Raw genomic sequence first — 19574 nt, 5'->3', positions numbered from 1 at the left:
CAGTGCACCCGCCAACCACCCACATTCCAGAACTTTTGTGTCACTGTTTTACGGCACTTGCAATACAATAAGGTCATACAGTAACCTAGTGGTTAGGCTTTCAGACTCGCAACCGTAAGGTCATGGTTCGAATCCTATCATTCTGCCCTTGCGAAAGGCACTTTACAGAAATTTTCCTCACTTCACCCACATGGGAATGGGTACCCAGCTATAGACAGTAAAAGATGATCTCAGTTTCTGAGTGTTGAAGCGCGTTAATAAGCTGCTTGCACTGTATGCTTCTCTGGAAGCTGAGAATGTTACAGAGTGTTCTATGGTTTTCTGTTGAGCAGCATTGTGTGCTGTACAAGTGCTATTTATTATAAGTACCTAAGATTAAGAGGTTTTACAAGAGAGTAACAAAGACAAAAAAAGAACATGGAGAGATGTTTGATGATAGGAAACAAGGAGCAAACCACACCAGAGCACCCATCGACCTACCACAATTCCAGTACGATAAAGTAAATAAAGCTTAAAGCAAGAATATTGACATTGATAACTTTTATTACGCAACTTCTACATCAATCAATAAACATCTGATTACCATTGTACAAAAGGCAGTATGCAACATGGATGAGAGAAGTTTGGCTTTACTCATAATGTGCAATAAAATCAAACAACCTTTTTTTCTTTGAAGGGGAACAATGCAGAGCAACTCAAATCTTGAAAGCTAAAACACACTGAAGTAAAAAAAATAAAAAGGAGAAACTTTCATTGCAAGACATTGAACACTTGACACGGAAATCCACAAAAAATGAGGTTACAAACCACACAATCCATGCCGTTCACCCCATACATGTTGGCGTACTGAGTTCTGCATTTCATCAGTAGAAGAAGAATGTGGGAAAATGGAAAAAGCTGCCCTGCGCAAATGTTCTTTCGGGTACATGTAATGATAATCTACACGTGTCACATCATGGTAAAATCAGGTGCTCATCAAAATAAATAACAAAACATACCCAATATCCCCCCCCTCCCATTGGGAAATTTTTATCATTTTAGGGGCGGGGGCGGCGCTATTTAGAAACGCATTTTCGTGTGGCGCCAAAAAAATATAAATTATCAGTTTCTAAGAACGTTAAAAAAATGGAAGTCACCAAACTGGCTGCCACTTCCTCATTGATTTTACCTCTGAAACTAGCAAAGCCCACTTGCTTCAATCGCGAACATCTCGTCGCAAACATCTCGACTTGTATCAAAAATAGATGAGAATTTTTTTTCCCCCACAAGCAAGAAAAATGAACAAGCTTCAAGATAATACTAACAACTTCACATGCCCAAAACTTGACAAGCACCTGATTCCACCGTGTCCTGACACGCACATAGTAGTAGGCCTACAAAGGGGAGAGAAAGCATTGGAAGTCATCACTCAGCCATACAAACCAAACAGTAAAACAAAAGCCAGTAACCTCTAACCAGCAGGAATATACATGCAAACACCAGCACATATGTATATCAAATTCAACTTTGGAACCTGCATCCACTTACGATAAAACAATTTCCCCCCTCGAACAAAGTGACACAGAGCAGTGTGTACTACACACTTCATACAGTTCAGGACAAGTCCATGCAATTCTGCTCAACAATAAGTTCCTACGGATACACCAGCCCTTCATCGTTTCTGTAGCAGGGGGATGGGGGTGCGGGCGAAGCACAAGAGATGGATACAACAATGCCCCTTCAGCCCAAAGTCATCCAGCAAGTTACATTTGGCTTTGATCATTTGTGTTTTTTGTGCCAAATCTTCAAGACCTTGCGACCAGCCACCCCACAGAGCTTCAATGTACAGCCAGCATCTGAGCAATCAATATCGGGAGAGACAAAAGAGGCAGAGTGAAAGGAAGGAGGGGACGAGGGAATGCTGCCATATTACACTGTTGATGTATCTTCCTCACTCACCCTTAAACATGAAGAGGAGTCTACTGGTAATTATACAAGTGTTAAGAAAATCTTAATAAAACAAACCAGACCTTAAGCACAACAACAAGAGTAAAAACAATCAATGAACACAATCTTACCGCCTAAACAACGCTCACATCTGCCCTTGCTTGGGTCAGTCGTGTGTTTCTCAGGCTATGATTTTTGTAACTTCTCATCCTCTTTACTTCAAAAGATACTGCTGACTTTTTTTTAAAAACTTTTTCCAAAATGTTTCAATAACTCCCATTTCAAAATTTTTTTATTCTTTTTTACATAAAACCCATGTAAGTTCTGTAAGTTCTTTGCTACAAATTATCCACAAAAAAAAACAAAAAAAAAACCTGCATTGAAAGTGTAATGAGAACAAGCACCCGCAGCAACACAACATACCAGCTCTGAACTCAGTCCTTGCTCTCACTCCCAGACCGTGCGTCCTCCTCGTCATTTCTGTCCGCGTCCCGATCCCTTTCCCGGTCACTCCTGTCCCCATCATCGTCGTCCATGCGAGACTGTTCCACTTCCTGCTTGTCGCCGGCAGAGTCTCCGTTCCTCTGCTTCTCTTCATTCTCCTCCCGGTCCCGCGGGCTTCTGGAGCGGCTCTTCGACTTGGAGGCCGACCGCGACCGGCGTGGGGACTTGGAGGCGCGGGGCGACTTCGACCGGCGTGGGGACTTAGACCTGCGGGGAGACTTGGACCTGCGGGGTGATTTTGACCTGCGTGGTGATTTGGACCTGCGGGGTGATTTGGATCTGCGCGGGGACTTGGATCTGCCTGGTGACTTGGAGGTGCGTGGAGAGCGAGATCTGCGGGGGGACTTGGACTTGGACCTGGACCTAGTCAGGCAATGAAACACAACACACATCATCAGAAACAACCAGGGAGGTGGACTGAGGAATTTTCGGGGGGGGGGGGGGGGTTTGGGGGGAGGGTCGTAAGAGTTTTACGGCATTTGCAACATAATAAGGTAAAATAAGTGCCGAAGATTAGAGGTGTTACAAGAGAGTCAAAATGGTGAAATGGTATAGGTTTAACGGCCTTTTAAACACGAATAGGTTATTTAAGAGGCGGGACCTCCGAGTTTAACATCCATCTCCAAAAGGACCGAACCAAGTGGGAAATTCGTGTAAAGCGCCTTCCCCAAAGACACAGCGTCGGACCGAGCTGAGGCTTGAACCCCAAAAACCGCAACCCCACGATTACAAGTCAAGTGGCCAAACCACTAGGCCACCGTCACCACTACAAGAGAGTAACAATCACAAAAAAGAAGGAGGGGAGATAAGGACGATAGATGTTTGATAAGAAAGAAGAAGCAACCCCGACCAGAGCACCCGCCAACCACCCACACATCACACTGATGGGCTTTTTCATTAGGGTGGGGGGGGGGGGGGGGAAGCATGGTGACAAATGAACCACATACAAACAGGGTTGGGTTGATTTAAATCAGGTTGATTTAAATAAAAATCAGTGATTTAAATCACTTTTTTCAAAATTTATTTTTATTCAGTTTTTACATATTTCATCATTCAGAATTCCTTTCCTAGGTTTCATAAAACTGATATAAGGTTTACTACACTAATACAATCATGCTTAAAAGTCTGCTTTTCCCCCTTTCACTGTAAAATAATACAGTATTCAATTTACTTTTTTTCCCCATAATTGAAATCAGAGCTGGGTTGATTTAAATCAGTTAATTTTTTTATTTTAATCAACTTGATTTTATGATTTAAATCACTTTTTTAAAATGTATTCTGTTTTTACATATTTAAACATTCAGAATTCCTTTCCTTGGTTTTATTAAACAGATATATATAAGGTTTAGTAGACTAATATAATCATGCTTAAAAGTTTGCTTTCCCCCCTGTCACTGTAAAATAATACAGTATTCAATTTTCTTTCTTTTCATAATTGAAAACCAGGGTTGGGTTGATTTAAATCAGTTGATTTTTTTATATTTAAATCAACTTGATTTTTAAAATAAAACTCAGTGAATTAAATCACTTTTTTTAAATGTATTGTTTTTACATCTTTAAACATTCAGAATTCCTTTCCTTGGTTTTATAAAACAGATATAAGGTTTAGTAGACTAATAATATCATGCTTAAGAGTCTGCTTCCCCCCCTGTCACTGTAAGTAGTAAATTAATACAGTATTCAATTTACTTTTTTTTCATAATTGAAATTAGCATTTTCTTTTTCTTTTTAGACAAACACAAGCGCGCACACACACACACGCACACTGTAATAAAATACAAGTTTATCTATGCATAATTACCCCCTCCCCCCCTTTCCTTTTAGACTGACATTTTCTTCATTTTTTTGTCTGTAGCCATAATTCACTGATAATAGCAGATTAAGGCTTTCTTTTGCAGTTGCTTAAATTAATCATTAGTTAAAATAAAGACAATGCATTCTGCACTAAAAGAACATACTTTTACAACACCAAAAATCCCAAACTGTGTCGACATTTTTTAAAAAATAAAAAAAAAATTTTTAATCCGATTAAAATTTTTAAAAACTGATTTAAATTTAAAAAATCGATTTTAAAAATTTTTATTTTAAAAATATAAAAAATCACCAACCCTGCGTACAAAAAGAAAGCAAGAATCTACCATCAGAACTCACTGAAAGCCAGCCATACCATACAAATTCATAGCATAGGAAGATTTTAAAATTTGATCGATAGATAAAAGTAATTTCAAAATACCCAACCTTTTGTTCTTCCTCTGAAGCCAAAAAATTCACACACAACGTAGCAAATTGAGTGTATGGGTTAAAATCAAAACCAAAAAACGTTCTGACATCCACAAAAGAAGAAGGACCGATAAATAACTCTGTAGCTCAAACAATATAGCCTATAGTAAGGGAAGGGGACTAAAGAATTTTATCTCATAAAAATAGCTACAGAGAAAAAGCAAAACCCAGCTCTCACACTGTGTTTACACAGTAAACTTTCTTCTGCCAGGTATATTTTCAGCTCTCACAGACCTATAAAATAAATTTGAACCTGCTCCAAGGCCACCGGTGCAAACAACCACTTCCTCACCTTACATTTTTTCTATATCATAATAACACTGCCTAAGAGGATCACTTTTCTAAGAAAACCAGTATTCTCCTTGACAATGGGTGCTCATCTTGGACAAGTTTTATTGTATTTTGGTTCCCTACCCTAGACACACTGAATCAATCAAAAGATAAAGTAGAGACAAACAGCATGAAAATTAAGAAGAATAAATAAGCAACAAAAAAACCCCAAAAAACCACACATTTTATATCAAAATTTTTTAAAGGCATGAACTACTGGGGAAAAAAAATAATCCCACCAGCCACACACACACAAAAATGTCTACCACATGCACCTCCCTTACCTGGGCTTGCTGCGAGAGCCACTGTCCTTCCTGCTCCGGGAGCCACTCTTCCTGTCCCTGGATCCGCTGCGGGACTTGCGGTCGCGCTCCCTTGATCCACTGCTCGACCTGTCGCGCTTCCTGTCATCCGAGCCGCTCCTGCTGCGGCGGCGGTCCCGGGATCGGCTGCGGCGTCTGCGGTCCCTGGAGCGGCTGCGACTCCTGTGTCTCCTGTCCCGGGATCTGGATCTCGACCTGTAGGATGGGTGGTGGAGGGAGCACATGAGACTTCAGTAAACACATTTCAACACTTGGTGGCGGCGGCCCTTTCTGCTGCTGATGGCTATGAATGCTTTCGTCCTCTTTGGGAGTCCCATTTGGTCTTTCCAGGGCCTCCTTTTCCCTATGGTTCGTTTTTGCTGCTGACGGCTATGAATACTTTTCTCCTCTTTGGGAGTCCCATTTGGTCTTTCCAGGGCCTCCTTTTCCCCATGGTTCGCTCATGCTGCTGGCGGCTATGAATGCTTTCGTCGTCTAATGAATACTTTTCGTCCTGTGTCGGGAGTCCCATTTGATCATTCCTGGGTCTTCTTTCTCCCTACAGTTGCATGCTGGGTGAGGGTATGTACAGTTGAGTCATAATAGTTGTAGTTCACAGGACCCAGTAAACACAAATCAATACTTGGTGGACGAAGCAGACAATGCTTTTGTCCTCTATGGTGTCCATTCGGTTAATCCTGTGCCTTGTTTCCCTACAGCCGCAAGAAGGATGATGGTATTTACAGTAGTCACAGCAATTCCCCGTAGTTCTGTAATAACTGTATTCTGCAGTTCATTGCTGGGCTGTAACTGTCTCAAGCAGTTTGCTGTGGTTCAGTACCTGTTTCTGCAGTTCATAGTGATTCTCTTAATCTTCTACGGTTCACTGCGGTTCTGAAACTGTATTTGGCGTGGCGAGATATTTGGCCCCATAAGGCCTGCGACAAAGTGCATTCATTCCCTGGTACTTTCAAAGCCTTGAAAAGAGGTACCACTGGGATTTTGTACAAATAACTGAAAATCTATGCAGTTGTTTTTGCAAGCAATAACACAGTAAATATACACTAATAATTCAGGGTTACACAGAAAACAAATGCTGAGAACAATAGCTGCTGTTATCAGATTTCAGTTTTAAAAATTAAAGGAAATAACAGGGGACAAAAACAGAAAACCAGCACCCAAACTAAAATCTAATTCCTATACCTTTCTACTTGTAAGCAAACTGTCAGATTCGTTTGAGTTTGAGTAAAGAGAAGCACATCACGACACAATAATGGTCATTTAGAGCTGGAAAAAAGTCAAACAGACAGACAGAAAAAACAAAGGGGAAAGAAAAGAAGTAGTACCTACCAGTGGCATCCTCCAACCACCTATTTGCCAGAATCACTCCATTGTTTTATCACTATCAACATAAGGTCACAGGGAAGCAAGTCAACTTCTAAGCTCCATGAGGCTATACAGTCCTTCCCCCAAAAGTTTGATCCCCACCTTCTCCACAATGTCAACACAAGTGGCATGCCCTTTTCTTTACAATCCAGATTCTACGAAGACCTTGCTAAAGCTTACTGTCACAGCTCTTCTGGCAAAACAACTTCCACAGCATAATGTTGGTCTATTGACTTGAACCTGCGATGTGTTGGAAAAAATCATCTTGTTCCCTGTAGGGTGAAAACACCCATACGTTTATCCATTCCTGTTCTCCTTGTTCTCTCACAGATGACAGATGTGTCAACAGCAGACTGACAAATGGTGGGGCTTGACTCGAACCTTTTGTCCCCTGGGTATTCCCTCATCTCGGCACCAACACTGCACTTTATAGAAAAAGGGACTTGAAAAGCAGAACTGTCGACACCATGAGCAGCTTTCAAGGTTCACTCATAATTTTAACGTCCTTGCAAAAGAACATGTGTTACAAATGAAGTCCCTGTTACAACACACTGCAAATGCAAGCCAGTTTTACTGATCCACTGAGTCCTTCACCGAGATGCTAGCGTAAAAGACTAGCGAGCAAAAAGCGGTTATGTCTCTTGCACTGTAATGCCAACTAGCCAAACAGATCATAAAATATAGAAAGTAAATCCCAATCAACCAAAACATAGGGCAAATGGGGAAGGGAGAACATGGGTGTAAAACAATAAGGTAACAATGTAACAATATGTTTGCTGACTGGGATGAATAAGCCTGAAGTCACATTTTACCAGAGGTCAATTGATGGGATTTAACACTTTGCCATCACAAGGCTTATATAGAATTTTAAAAACCCTGCCATCACAACCATTTCGGGGGAATTCCAAAGAAACTGGGTGGTAAACATCGCTGATATCTCCGTTTGTGGGGGGAGCGGAAGTTCGGTGTTCTTGTTGATCGGCGAGATGTGACGGCAAAGTGTTAAAGTTCTAGCTAACAGTTTCACATAAGAAAGAACGGAAGTCTAGATAATGGGGAAATTGAATATAACACTCAGCTCAATTTATTTTTTAACTGTCAAAACCAGATTCAAATCAGATGCACAAACCATTCCATCCTCCTTTCTTACACCATTGCTTTTCACTTTTTACCTTGCATGAAAAAGGACTTCGTCCCAGGAATAATACTACATGACACAAATGTGCCCATAGCTGAGCCACCTCACTGACCTTCTTCTGGGGGATGGGGACCTCCAACGACCTCCGCCCCCACCACCACCACCACCACCACCACCACCTCCTCCGCCACGTCGACCCCACCTCAGCTCTGGACAGTCCCGGGCCCAATGGCCTACTCGTCGACAGCGGAAACATTCATCATAGGTCTGCAAAAGAAAAATGCAAACAAAACTCGTTCAGATTTATTATTTTATTTCAAAATTGATCAGGTAGATGTTTTACTTGTGAAAGTTTTCTTCTTTATATTAAACTTTTAAGGGGGGCTCTCGTGGCCTAGAGGCTAAGGTGTTGGCCTCTCATTCAAAGGTCCCGGGTTCGATTCCGGGTAGCGACCAAAAAATTTTCTTCTCTAAAATTGTCTCCTTTCACATCCTTTCCTGATCTCTAACAATGTTCTGTTGTCTGCTTTCATTTCCACTTTCTGCCTACACCCCCTCACCTCCTTTGCCCCCTCCTATGGGCTCCTGACTCTTTCTGCAGCCTTTCTACTGCTACTCCTTGGCTCCTCCTAACTGCTGTCTTTCTGCCACACCCCTGATCTTCTGGTAGGAAAGATCTACACCTAGCCTTCTCGGACAAGGGTGAAAAATCTCGGAGGGCCCGTGTGCAAGTTGCGCACGTTAAAGATTCCTTGGTGGTCTAAAATCGATAAGAGTAGGCTTCGGCCGCCACCCGGGCAAAAATCAAAATTTCCTACCAACGAAAAAGTATTAGGTGTGTCCCGCGCGCTCATATGACCTTATGCAGTTGCGAACGCCGTAAAACCCTATACTAAACAAACAAACTTTTAAGGTGCTTGCAGCTCTATAAGGTCAAATCTTCGACTTGATTTTCTAAAAATAAAAGTATGATTGGACGAAGATTGTAAAAGTTATTGTTCTCAAAAAAGTATCTGAGCCAGAACATTTAAATTTTCAGTGGAGAAAGATAAAATTTGATTGCAGGTAATGGGCTATTCATTTGTCTCAAAATGTTGAATTTGACCTTTGTGTGGTGGGTGAAAAAATATATATATAACACCTGTACACATATTTCTAGAATCTGAAAAAAGTATTAATATTGTTCCAAATTTAATCATTTCAAAGGACCAATTACCTAGATTTATGCAGAATTAGTGTTTTCGACTGATTTTAGTACTATAAATTAACCTTATGCAGTTGCGCCATAAAACTCTTACTACACAAATATATAATTCAAGATGGCTGCCACTTGTCTATGTATAGCAACAGTGATGTCCTCCCCCAAAAATTCCCTGCATTTCTTTCACAAGTCATTCTAGTGATACAGGGAAGCTTCATGGCAATGATTGTTAGAAATGAGCAATATTGAAATTTTAGGAACCTCTTTCCTTAGCAAATTTGGAAACACTGGCTTCTCATGTAAGACTACAAAAATCAAATAGGGGGTACAAATCGTGTCAAATTCAATCAAAGGTACAGTGCAGGTGATATTTTTCAGGAAGTCTACAAACCCTCAGGATCAATTTCAAAAGTACGAGTGACAACTTTCAACAACATGCTGTATCTCAGATAAAAACCTTTTGAACTGGCAGCGAGAGGTTTAAAAAAAACTATGCTAAGATGGGAAATACCATGTGTACAAAAGTTTAGAAATACATTCACAAACTCACCAGCCTCCTATCTCTTCCTCCTTTGGCCCATTCAACAATCATACTCTGTCCATTTAATTCCCGACCATGTTCATATTTAACACAGTCCTGAGGAAAAAACAGTAGTAGATGTAACTCAAGATAAAAATTACCATAAAATGTTTGTCACTTCAGATAAAAGCATTAAATTTTATTCCTTCTTAATTAAAGAAAGGTACGCTTATCATGTGACCTCTGCTTCATTAGCCAGCCAATTTCCCCCTTTCATTCAACCTTTTCCACTTTTGCAACTGGCAACAGCTTCCACCCAGTCTACCGTCAGGATAACAACGAAAATCACATACACCTGAAATCACCAGGCTCATATACAATGAGCTGAGGCGGTGAATTATCGAATATAAAAAGAGAACACATCTCAAAATGACCAAAAAACTCATTCATCAATTCCTCATTAAAATATAACCAATTTGACATTTGAAAAATAAAAAGTAACTGCACAATGTCTATATTCTAATTATAAAAACCCAGATGACATAATATATCACATCAGTTACGCAAAGTGACACGTTCAGAAACATATAGCATTAAAATGTCACAAAGTAACAAAGTGAAAAAAGATAGTGCCTGGCCTGAAATTGAAAGCACTGCATGCACGTAGTCTACGACAGGGCTGCCAACCAGTTTCGAGGATTTGGGAAGAGAAGAACAAGCAAAATAGCGGAAGACAAAAAGCTCGACTAGCACTTGAACAACAGAACTATCACCGAGGAACTCCATACGTTCAGGAAGTACTGTAACCCAGACTGAAACTCATACCAAAACTATAAAACCAGCCACTTGCTGAACATTTCTTCCACATAATCAGACACTGAGTCCACAACTCATCACCAAGAAATAAAAACAAAGGACTTTCAAGAAGAAACTAGGGCATTACTTAATCTTGGCAAAAAGGACATTGAATCACTCATTAGCTATGACCAAACAAAAGGAATCATCAAATGGAACTCTATTGAAGCTCGTTATAAACGTTCTCATTCATGTACGCTGAAAAACAATTCCAGAAAACAAAAACACCAAAATCTGAGATTAATCATAGAATCACTGCAGTGATTCAAAACACAACTCCATGGAACACAAATACAGAGATCAGAGTCCAAAAGCATGAAAACTCCACCAAAACTCTATGAAGTTGATGCACAGAAAACATTTATGGACCAAATCAAACTAAGTTGGCAGCCCTGATAAAAATTAGATGCAAATTTGATCTACTAAGGAAACCTTCACAGAAAGATAAAAATGACAACTTGTACATGTGTGATTTAAAAAAGGAAATGTTGTCATTTGGAATGTATGACTTATTACACACAAATTTTAATACGTCCAGTAAAAGATCTGAACTTAAAAAAAAAAAATCATACAAAACAAAATAATTCCTTTTAGTTTTTAAAAAAATGATAAAAAATTAAAATCACAGCTCTAGGATACAACAAGACACACACATGAGTATGAGATAGAACAACATACTGGCAGGACCAGGAAGACTGATTGAAGCGGTCACAGCCCAGGCCCAAAGGTACTACATTGTGGTGAGGCAAGGGAGGACAAGGGCTCCCCCTTTGGGCTAGCCGGTGCGGTGCGAGTAGGCAACGCTGACCAACGTGGGCATTGGTCTGGGGCAGAGCGTAAGCGGTGTTGGCTACAGGCCAGCAGGTGTCGCTTTCACTTTTCCAACCACAGCGGCGGACTAGGGACAGGCAAGGAGGCAATTCTTGCTCCAAATCTTTGTCCGGCGGAGCTGACCGACCGAGGAGGCCGTCTAGACTGGCAGGTGGTTGTCACAAAACGTCCATAGACAAACTCGTACATTGTAAAAGAGGGCTGCATTATGACAATCTACAATTTCTGGTTAACTTAACCATTAACTGATGTGCTATCTCTTATTGCATTGGATTGTGTCCAGAAGAGCAGACCGTGACACTATGAATAACAATTTACATAAAGGAGAATTTTAATCCAAATGAAATTTATTCACTTAGCAGCCCCCATTATAGTAGAATACCAAAGCAAACACTTGTTATTCTCAACATCCTCAAAATAAATTTCAGAAAAATTTCAAAACATTTTTTTTGAGGAAAAAAATTCAGTTGAAATATATGGTCTGCATTCTCAAATTTTTGTTGTTTTTCAAAGGGTGTTTTGATAATCTATTCTAACATAAAAAAGAAGAAAAAAAAGGAAAAAAGAAAGGAAAAAAAAGAAAAGAAAAAGGAATAGTTTCAAAGAGATCGGCAGAGCCGTCTGGAGCGGCAGCGGGTGCTGCAGGAGGTTGACCCACAAGACTTTCGGCAGCAAGCGACACCCACGGAGCCACAGGGGGGGAGGCAGGCCAGCAGGAGAGGCTAAGCAAGACGAACCCCGGTAGGACTAGGAGCTCTCTCTCTCTCTCTCAACTCAGACCACGGTTTAGGAGAAGGTATGGGCTGACCAGTGCTTGTGGCTAGGATAGGCTTAAAGTGCGGGCTAGGCTCTCAACCATGTGCTGGCTTATGAGGGCTTATGGGCTCGGCAGCTTGACCAGATGAAAAAAAAACATAACGGCATCATCAGTCAAGGAGCACACAAATCAAGCCTGTTTTTTTATTGCAAAAATGTATATTTATAGTACTTTTTAAATCTTATTTTCCAAACTAAAACAAATGTTTGAATGATGTTTGCCATCAAATTTATAAATTGCTGCAAATCTTGGAAAGAGAAAAGGAAAACCTTTACAAAAAGACTACAACAATTTTAAAGAGAAATCCAAAACAAGTTTGGATTTTTAAAAACTGGAAGAAAAAAACAGAATCAATCAATGCATACCTCTGCATCCCGTCTGTCTTCAAAGTCAATAAACGCATATGCTGAAAAGATTCAATCATTTTAATAACATTAAACATACAAATATACATTCAACTATTATTCCCTGCAGTCCAGTCATCTACACTACAGTGCTACACAGAAGCAACATCACATTTAAAGGTGAAACAACTATCATGATGCAGAAGTTAACATTACTCATTAGCCTAACTGAAACTTCCACTAGTTGCAACAGTTATTTTAATATGTCACTTCAACAATATCATCTGAATCACTAAAACTGACAAACAACCAAGCCGATAAGAAAATTGCAAAATGCCAAATTATGGTATGCCATTTTTAAAGATGAAAAATAGATAAAAGTATCAAATTACATTTACAAATATACTTTAAAAAATAAACTTAACGAATACAAAAAAGGTGTACTCATGCACACTTATACTTATACAACTCTATACTTTATTTATTCAAATTTAATTTACACACAAAGACTTTAAATGATTGTAAAATGGCTAAATTGAGAACAAACAATCACTAAATGCATTAACATTACAAATTAACACTACTTAACCAATACAACACTCCTCAACTCACCCATTTCTGATCCTGAAATTTGAAATATGAAAAATATTATCAGTAACTTGAAACATTCATCATTTAAGAGCCCAGAAAGCCTGTTTTATCGTAACATTATTTAAATTATAAACTCACCCATTTCTGATCCTGAAATTTGAAATATGAAAAATATTATCAGTAACTTGAAACATTCATCATTTAAGAGCCCAGAATGCCTGTTTTATCGTAACATTATTTAAATTATATAAGTAGAAAATAAATTCTCCAAAATTCGAGCCCTCTGTACTTTTACTAGATAGACCAAGTGAGAGTTGAGGACCTGTGGCTACTTCTACGGTCCACACTGAGAAAAAACATGAAACATGGGCAAATGGATGTGTCATGTCATGAATGCTCTCTCTCTATATATATGGGACTACCACTATGGCATTATCAATTGAAATACATGAAAATGACAGAAATAAGAGAATGTATTTTACTTTCACTCAGACTCTGATCTCATGCTTGGATAATATTAACCCTTGAAGATTCTTGTCCCGGGTAAATGTTCGCCGATAAGAGCATTTCCGCGCAGCTAATGACATTTCGGTTCATGCGGGATCTGAGTCTTTGAGCAAAAATGAGTGTGTGCATCAGTCTGTTTGTAAGTGTGTGCCCTTCTGGAACTTTCTGCGTTGTTTACAAAGGAAGTGGCTATCCTCGCCCGGGGTGAGAATAAAACTACAATCGACCTCTCACCCCGGGTGAGACTTGCTACCGTTAGCTATTCTCACCCGGTGTGAAACAAGACCTGTTTTTCCTTATTTCGGAATACTTTCTATCGGTGTGGATGATCAAATGAATAAAAGCAAAGAAAAAATTACGTTATAGCACAAAAGCAAGCTAATTTGATCGTCTACAAAGATGCTATGGCTATTTCACTTTTCGAATCGAGCCGAACCATGCGGGTCGCCATTTTGTTTTGCCCGGAAGTTCTCGCAAGATCTACTCCTCCCCTCTTCTCTCCACTGCCCACAGGGACAAAATTATTGTACGCTTTTAGGCTAACAGTAGTAATGGAACGTTTGTTCACGGCACAGAATTCTACATTTTTTCTGTTATCACAGAGTAGATTTCTGTGGTTCAGGGTGAACGCAAAATTGGTTGGCCTAGATCTAGGCTATAACGGTGAACGCACACCGGGTGAGAATAGCCAAAAGACTCGCCTGCGCTATTCTCACCCGGGGTGCGCAGGGTTCTGGGTTGAATTCTTTGATCCCAGGACCACTGGGACATATAAGCATGATCTTTTCAAGCATATCTCTGGAAAGCAAATGCCTTCAGTCACCAAGGATGCGCTTCTTCAAAGAAAACAGGGATTATATGAGCCAAATGAGACAGATTGAGAAATTTCCTTGCTTTTTTAAGACTGAACTTGTCTTGTTCTCACTCAGAAGTAATAAGCCCTGACTTTCAGAGAGAAACATGAGCCACTCTTTCTTTATTTTCAGTGTTGAGCATCCTTGTGCTGAAGCACAGTCTCATAATAAGCTATCAAGTCATCCATCTGTGTCTCACCATATTCTTTTAACTCATCCATTTTGTCAGTTTCAGGCACTTTTGTCCTGTTAAATATCCCTGCACACTTCAAAACTTTATCTTCTGATGTGCCAGAAAATCTTTCTTCCACGCACAGCACCAGCTTATCCAACACATCTTTCATGTTTGTAATCATCACACTTGCACTTTCTCTCACATCTGCAGTCTTCTTTTTCATCCAGATCTTTTTTTCAGACACTGCTGTGGTTTGGTTAATGTGAGTGTTTGCACTTGCCATGACAAAATGGACACAATGGTCAAGCTGAGCAGTGTCTGTGAAGAGTTTTCAGACAAGTCTAACATGACGTCTTCATACCCCCCCCCCCCCTCTCTCTCTCTCTTCCACGAGTGTATCTTAAAAATAATTTAAAAATCAATAATTCCCCCCATTCCGGAGTCCCGTACTTGCGGCGTTCAGATTTTGAATGAACTTTGGTGACCCCAACAACCGGTGCTCACACAATGCCATATCTTGTGCGAAGTGTGCGAAGTGATTATTCGGACTCGAGTCTGAATATGAAAAAATGTTATTCGGACTCTGATTCTTGTCCAGCATGACATCACTTCCAACTTCCTGTGACTCGTGACTCCGGCTTCCTGTCCTGCCTCACTCGTGACTCGCCTCAGGCTGGGTAGACACCGGGATCACTTCGGGCAAAAAGGCGTTTAGTGCAGGAGACGAGTTTTAATCTTACGATGAATTTGAGGCCGGCCTGAAAAGTTATAGCGCTTCTAATAAATGTTTATTTGTCAAGAGGTCATCAGAAGCAATTAAAGATGGCTCGTTAGCGTGTGTCGGGGTCGGATGGGTGGCCTGCACACGTGTGGCAGTGTGCGTGTCGGGGAGGGGGGTGGGCACTATCGGTCCGGGCGTTGAACGTCGCATACGCGTCAGTCTCCCCCCGGCAACTGATCATTATTACAATAATAAGCTAGTCTTGACGTAGATCTACGTAATGAATTGTGCGCTGGTCTATGGAATCAAATGTTGCCGTATGCTCAGCTCTACACAGCAACACAACTTTTTCTGGATAAACAGCTCATAATATGCAGGTGCCAGGTGGTCTGCTAATCTTCAATTTCACCTTTTTCTACAACAAAGAAAGTGGGAAACATGGGGGGTGGGGGGGGCGTATCAATGAGGCGGCGGGCATCGGATCGGCAGAAAAGGTGTGTGTGTGTGTGGGGGGGCGCTAAAAAATGGCGGAAAATTGGAAGCACTGACCGTTAGAACTGTAGAACGAAGACACTTCCTTTTGTCCGAATAACATTTTTTCATATTCGGACTCGAGTCCGAATAAGAATTTTTTTTATTCGGACTCGAGTCGGAATATGAAAATATGTTATTCGGACTCGAGTCCGAATAACGACGGCCTATCTTGTGACTAAGGTTCACTGACCTGCAACGGTGGTGAACCCGACAAGACGCTTGTATAACTTTCTTTTCTTTTTTTTTCCCAAAAGTGACAGCACAGGACAAATATTAATTTATTTTCATGGTGGTAAATTTAAAAAAAAAAAAAACCAAGGGCACGGCAAAAATTGCCGCCGTTAACCCTTTGAGGTATTTTTTAACTTTCCCTCCCGTCTCACATTCAGCTACCAGTTGTCTATTTTCTACTAAATATTGATGCGCTGAACACAAATATCAACTTCATTTCCGTCGCAAATTAATGATAATGGTTTTTGAAATATTTGATTGTTTTTAACCGAGATAGACATGCTTTGGACCAATCGGGGGGTGTTCCAGGGGGGCCTGCCCCACTGGGGTAAAAGAAAATCTGGGGGGTTATAGCCATAATTTGATATTTTACAGTTAGATTTGAAATTGTCTTGAAAATAATTGATTTGCGACAGTTTTAGTGGCTTTATGTAGCAATGACAATGAAAAATTACATTTTAATCCAAATTGCTTAAAAATGGACTTAAATGAAAATAGAGTAAATTCTAAGAACTATGGTTTTTAAAAATTAAAAATCCATTGATAAATAAAAAAGTTATTGGGATTTTTGTTTGCAAAATGTTGGAGGACCTTCATATAGGAAAAAATCGCCAAAATGTGGGACATGTTTTGATGTATTTTGAGGAAAAACTGTTCATAAGTCAGTAATGAATTGGAGCATATGAATGAAACTTGGCATCTCCATGTGATTTTTAGTGCCGAATCTAGTTCTGCTATCACTTTTTCGATGTCTTCATTACTTTGGATCTTAAAGACTGATATTTGCGTGACATTTGTTGAATTGCGTGACATCGTTTTTACCGCGACGCAATCACCCCTTCTAAAACTCAGTAAAACGCTATCGGGAAAACCCGCGATGTAGTCATCGGTGACCCATTTGGTTATAGGCAGCCAATCACATGCCGCCTAGCGATCACGCGCCTCTTGCGTGCCGGCACCTCGCGTTTGGAATGCGCTATCAAGTTTCTAGATCTAGGGTTTTATCAATGGATGGGTGGTAATTTTAAGTTGGTACGGAAAATCTACTAAACGCAGAGATCTGAAATTTTACAGCAATAAAGAAGACATGTGGGGCGCTTGTGTGGTCGGCGATCAACCCATGTTCCGCTTAGTTTTCGAACCACAGAGGAAATTCGCACAAACACGGCAATATCTCCGGTTCTAGTAATCGTTCGGGATTGTACATTGGCATGTCGTTAGTTTAACCTTTCCTCTGGTTGGTTGCCGAGTTTCATTTATTTTCGTCCAGGAGTTTTCCCGTAACTAAACTTAGAAGAGAGTCACTTCTGATTCCGAGCGGCCCAAAAAATACCCCTTGCGCGGAGGCCGATTTCCGGCACAAGGCGCAGCGGGCGATTGGCATTGCTACTTTATGTGTGATCTGCAGCAAACAGTACAGCAGTTTGACCCCTGAAACAGTGCATCTGTGTGCGGGAGTGAAAGTAAAAATTTACCCCCTTTGATTTTAAGGGCACTACGGCAAATTGCAAAGGCACCAAGGCAAATTGCCGTGGTGCCGCGGTCTATTTCAAGCCCTGTGCATGCACAATGTGTAGGCCCCCTGTGACTGTGACTGTGAGTGTGTGTGTTTTGAATGATGAGACGTACACACCTCAGTTACAAACCAACGCAGGCAGTTCTAGAAGTAGGCCACAAACACACACAAACTCAAGCAGATGCACACACACTTGAGCTGCGTGAGTGCGGGACCGATGCGGAACCCGAAAGGAATGGGGATGATGCTAGGAGCGTGTGCGCTGAACCAGAAGAACAAAAAAAAGCCAGGTGCCGAAATGAAAGTGGCTATTCTCACCCGCCCGGAAGTTCTCGCAAGATCAACTCCTCCCCTCTTCTCTCTCTCTCTCTGTCTCTTTCTGAATACTGTCTATCGGTGTGGACGATCAAATTGACCAAAACAAAGTTAAAAACTGATGTTAAAACACAAAAGTAAATTAATTTGGTGATCTAAAAAGATGCTACGGCTATTTAACTTTTCGAATTGAGCCGAACTACGCGGGTCGCCATTTTGTTTTGAGCGGAAATTCTCGCGCTACTCCTCTCTCTCTTTCTCTCCACTGCCCACAGACAAAATTGTACGCTTTTAGTAGGCTACAGTTGTAATGGAACGTTTGTTCACGGCACAGAATTCTACAATTTTTCTGTTATCCCAGTGTAGAATTCTGTGGTTTAGGGTGAACGCAAAATTTGGTGAACGCGCACCGGGTGAGAATAGCCACAAGACTCGCCTGCACTATTCTCATTCCGGGTGAGAATAGAGGTGGCCTGCCGAAATAGGCTTATCGGGCGACATAAACCTGGCCCCTGCAGAACCAGGGTTAAGTAATTATGGTTTCCAGTGGGGCAAGCCCCCCTGAACCCCCCCCCCCCCTAGATCTTTTACTTGAGTCTAGATAATCTACTACTAGATTATCTAGATTCTACTTTTTAATTTTAGGCTCCGATCTATTACGAAGTCGGGGGGGGGGGGGGGGGCAAGCATTATGCTAAAACGGTAAAACGATTCTAGATCTACTGTTACAACTAGATCTAGAATCTAGATCTAGATTTATTTAGATCTAGAATAGATATCTAGAGTTTAGTCTAGATCTACTGTTGGCACTGTTGCCGTTGGTTGGCAGTTGGGGCTGGGGCTAGAGTCTAGATCTAATCTATTCTAGATCTGGAGGCAGCCACCATCAACAAAAAATACTAGATTCTACTCCAAAAAAAGAGAATTACAGTAAATTATAGCCCCTAATATCTGTCATACGAACCATATTTGATATCGCATCGTAGCAGTCTGCCGTAGGGTTCAAATATCTCTTCTAAGTCCCGTGTTCTGGTATCTTTCGACAGTCTCCCAACGTAGATCGCTCCATCCCGACTACGCGACATCTTGGCGAAAGGAAGGAAGTGACGTAATTGCGTTACTGCTGCCAGCATTTTTACCACCACAGCATTTAGAGTTCAGAACAAAAATCTGGTGAAGAAAATATATTATTTTGTCTCCTCAGAACTCATAGGTTTTTCTTTTGCATTTTTAGTTGACGTCGTTTGCAAAAAATGGTTTTAGAATATGATGCATATCTGAAGCGTAATGAAAGTGGAGACTTGAAAATAATCAAGGAAGTGTGTATGACTGATGCGGTAAAAGTGTAGAATATTATGGCCAATAAGGCAAATGCTTTCAATTCGAGCATGACTTGAAATGCTTGAATGTAGCCTAGCCTAGGCCGAGACAAGACCAGACCAGGCTGGACCATAGGCCAAGGCTACAACAACCACAACTAAAAAGGAGAGATAACTCTCTGGAGCAGCGTGACAAGGCTATCCATTCGCTTCACCAGGCAGCAGGCCATACAATAGCCAAAAACCTAATTATAAGAAAAACAAAGTGAATATTCAGTTGAATGAAGGGAGACTTTAGTTTCCAGTTGTTTTTTGTTCTGTGTGTGTGTTGGGAGAGGGGGTATCGTTTGTTTGTTTCTTGTTGTTGCTTTTTCTGC

General features: G+C 40.7%; 1 protein-coding gene across 1 annotated transcript; it reads right to left on the bottom strand.

The window, feature by feature from the left end:
* Positions 1–523: 523 nt before the first annotated feature.
* Positions 524–18998, bottom strand: LOC101862198 (serine/arginine-rich splicing factor 4). Its single transcript, XM_005103661.3, has 7 exons — positions 18843–18998; positions 13164–13175; positions 12456–12496; positions 9618–9704; positions 7979–8133; positions 5325–5558; positions 524–2793 (listed from the first exon to the last, which is right to left on the bottom strand). The coding sequence occupies exons 1-7, from the start codon at positions 18961–18963 to the stop codon at positions 2361–2363; spliced, it is 1083 nt and encodes a 360-aa protein (XP_005103718.1). The 5' UTR covers positions 18964–18998; the 3' UTR covers positions 524–2360.
* Between the last annotated feature and the right edge of the window lie 576 nt (positions 18999–19574).

The sequence above is a fragment of the Aplysia californica genome, unplaced genomic scaffold (genome assembly GCF_000002075.1).
Source record: "Aplysia californica isolate F4 #8 unplaced genomic scaffold, AplCal3.0 scaffold00385, whole genome shotgun sequence".
NCBI lineage: Eukaryota > Metazoa > Mollusca > Gastropoda > Aplysiida > Aplysiidae > Aplysia > Aplysia californica.
Note: the sequence above shows the minus strand (reverse complement) of the source record. Positions and strands in the feature narration are given on the sequence as shown.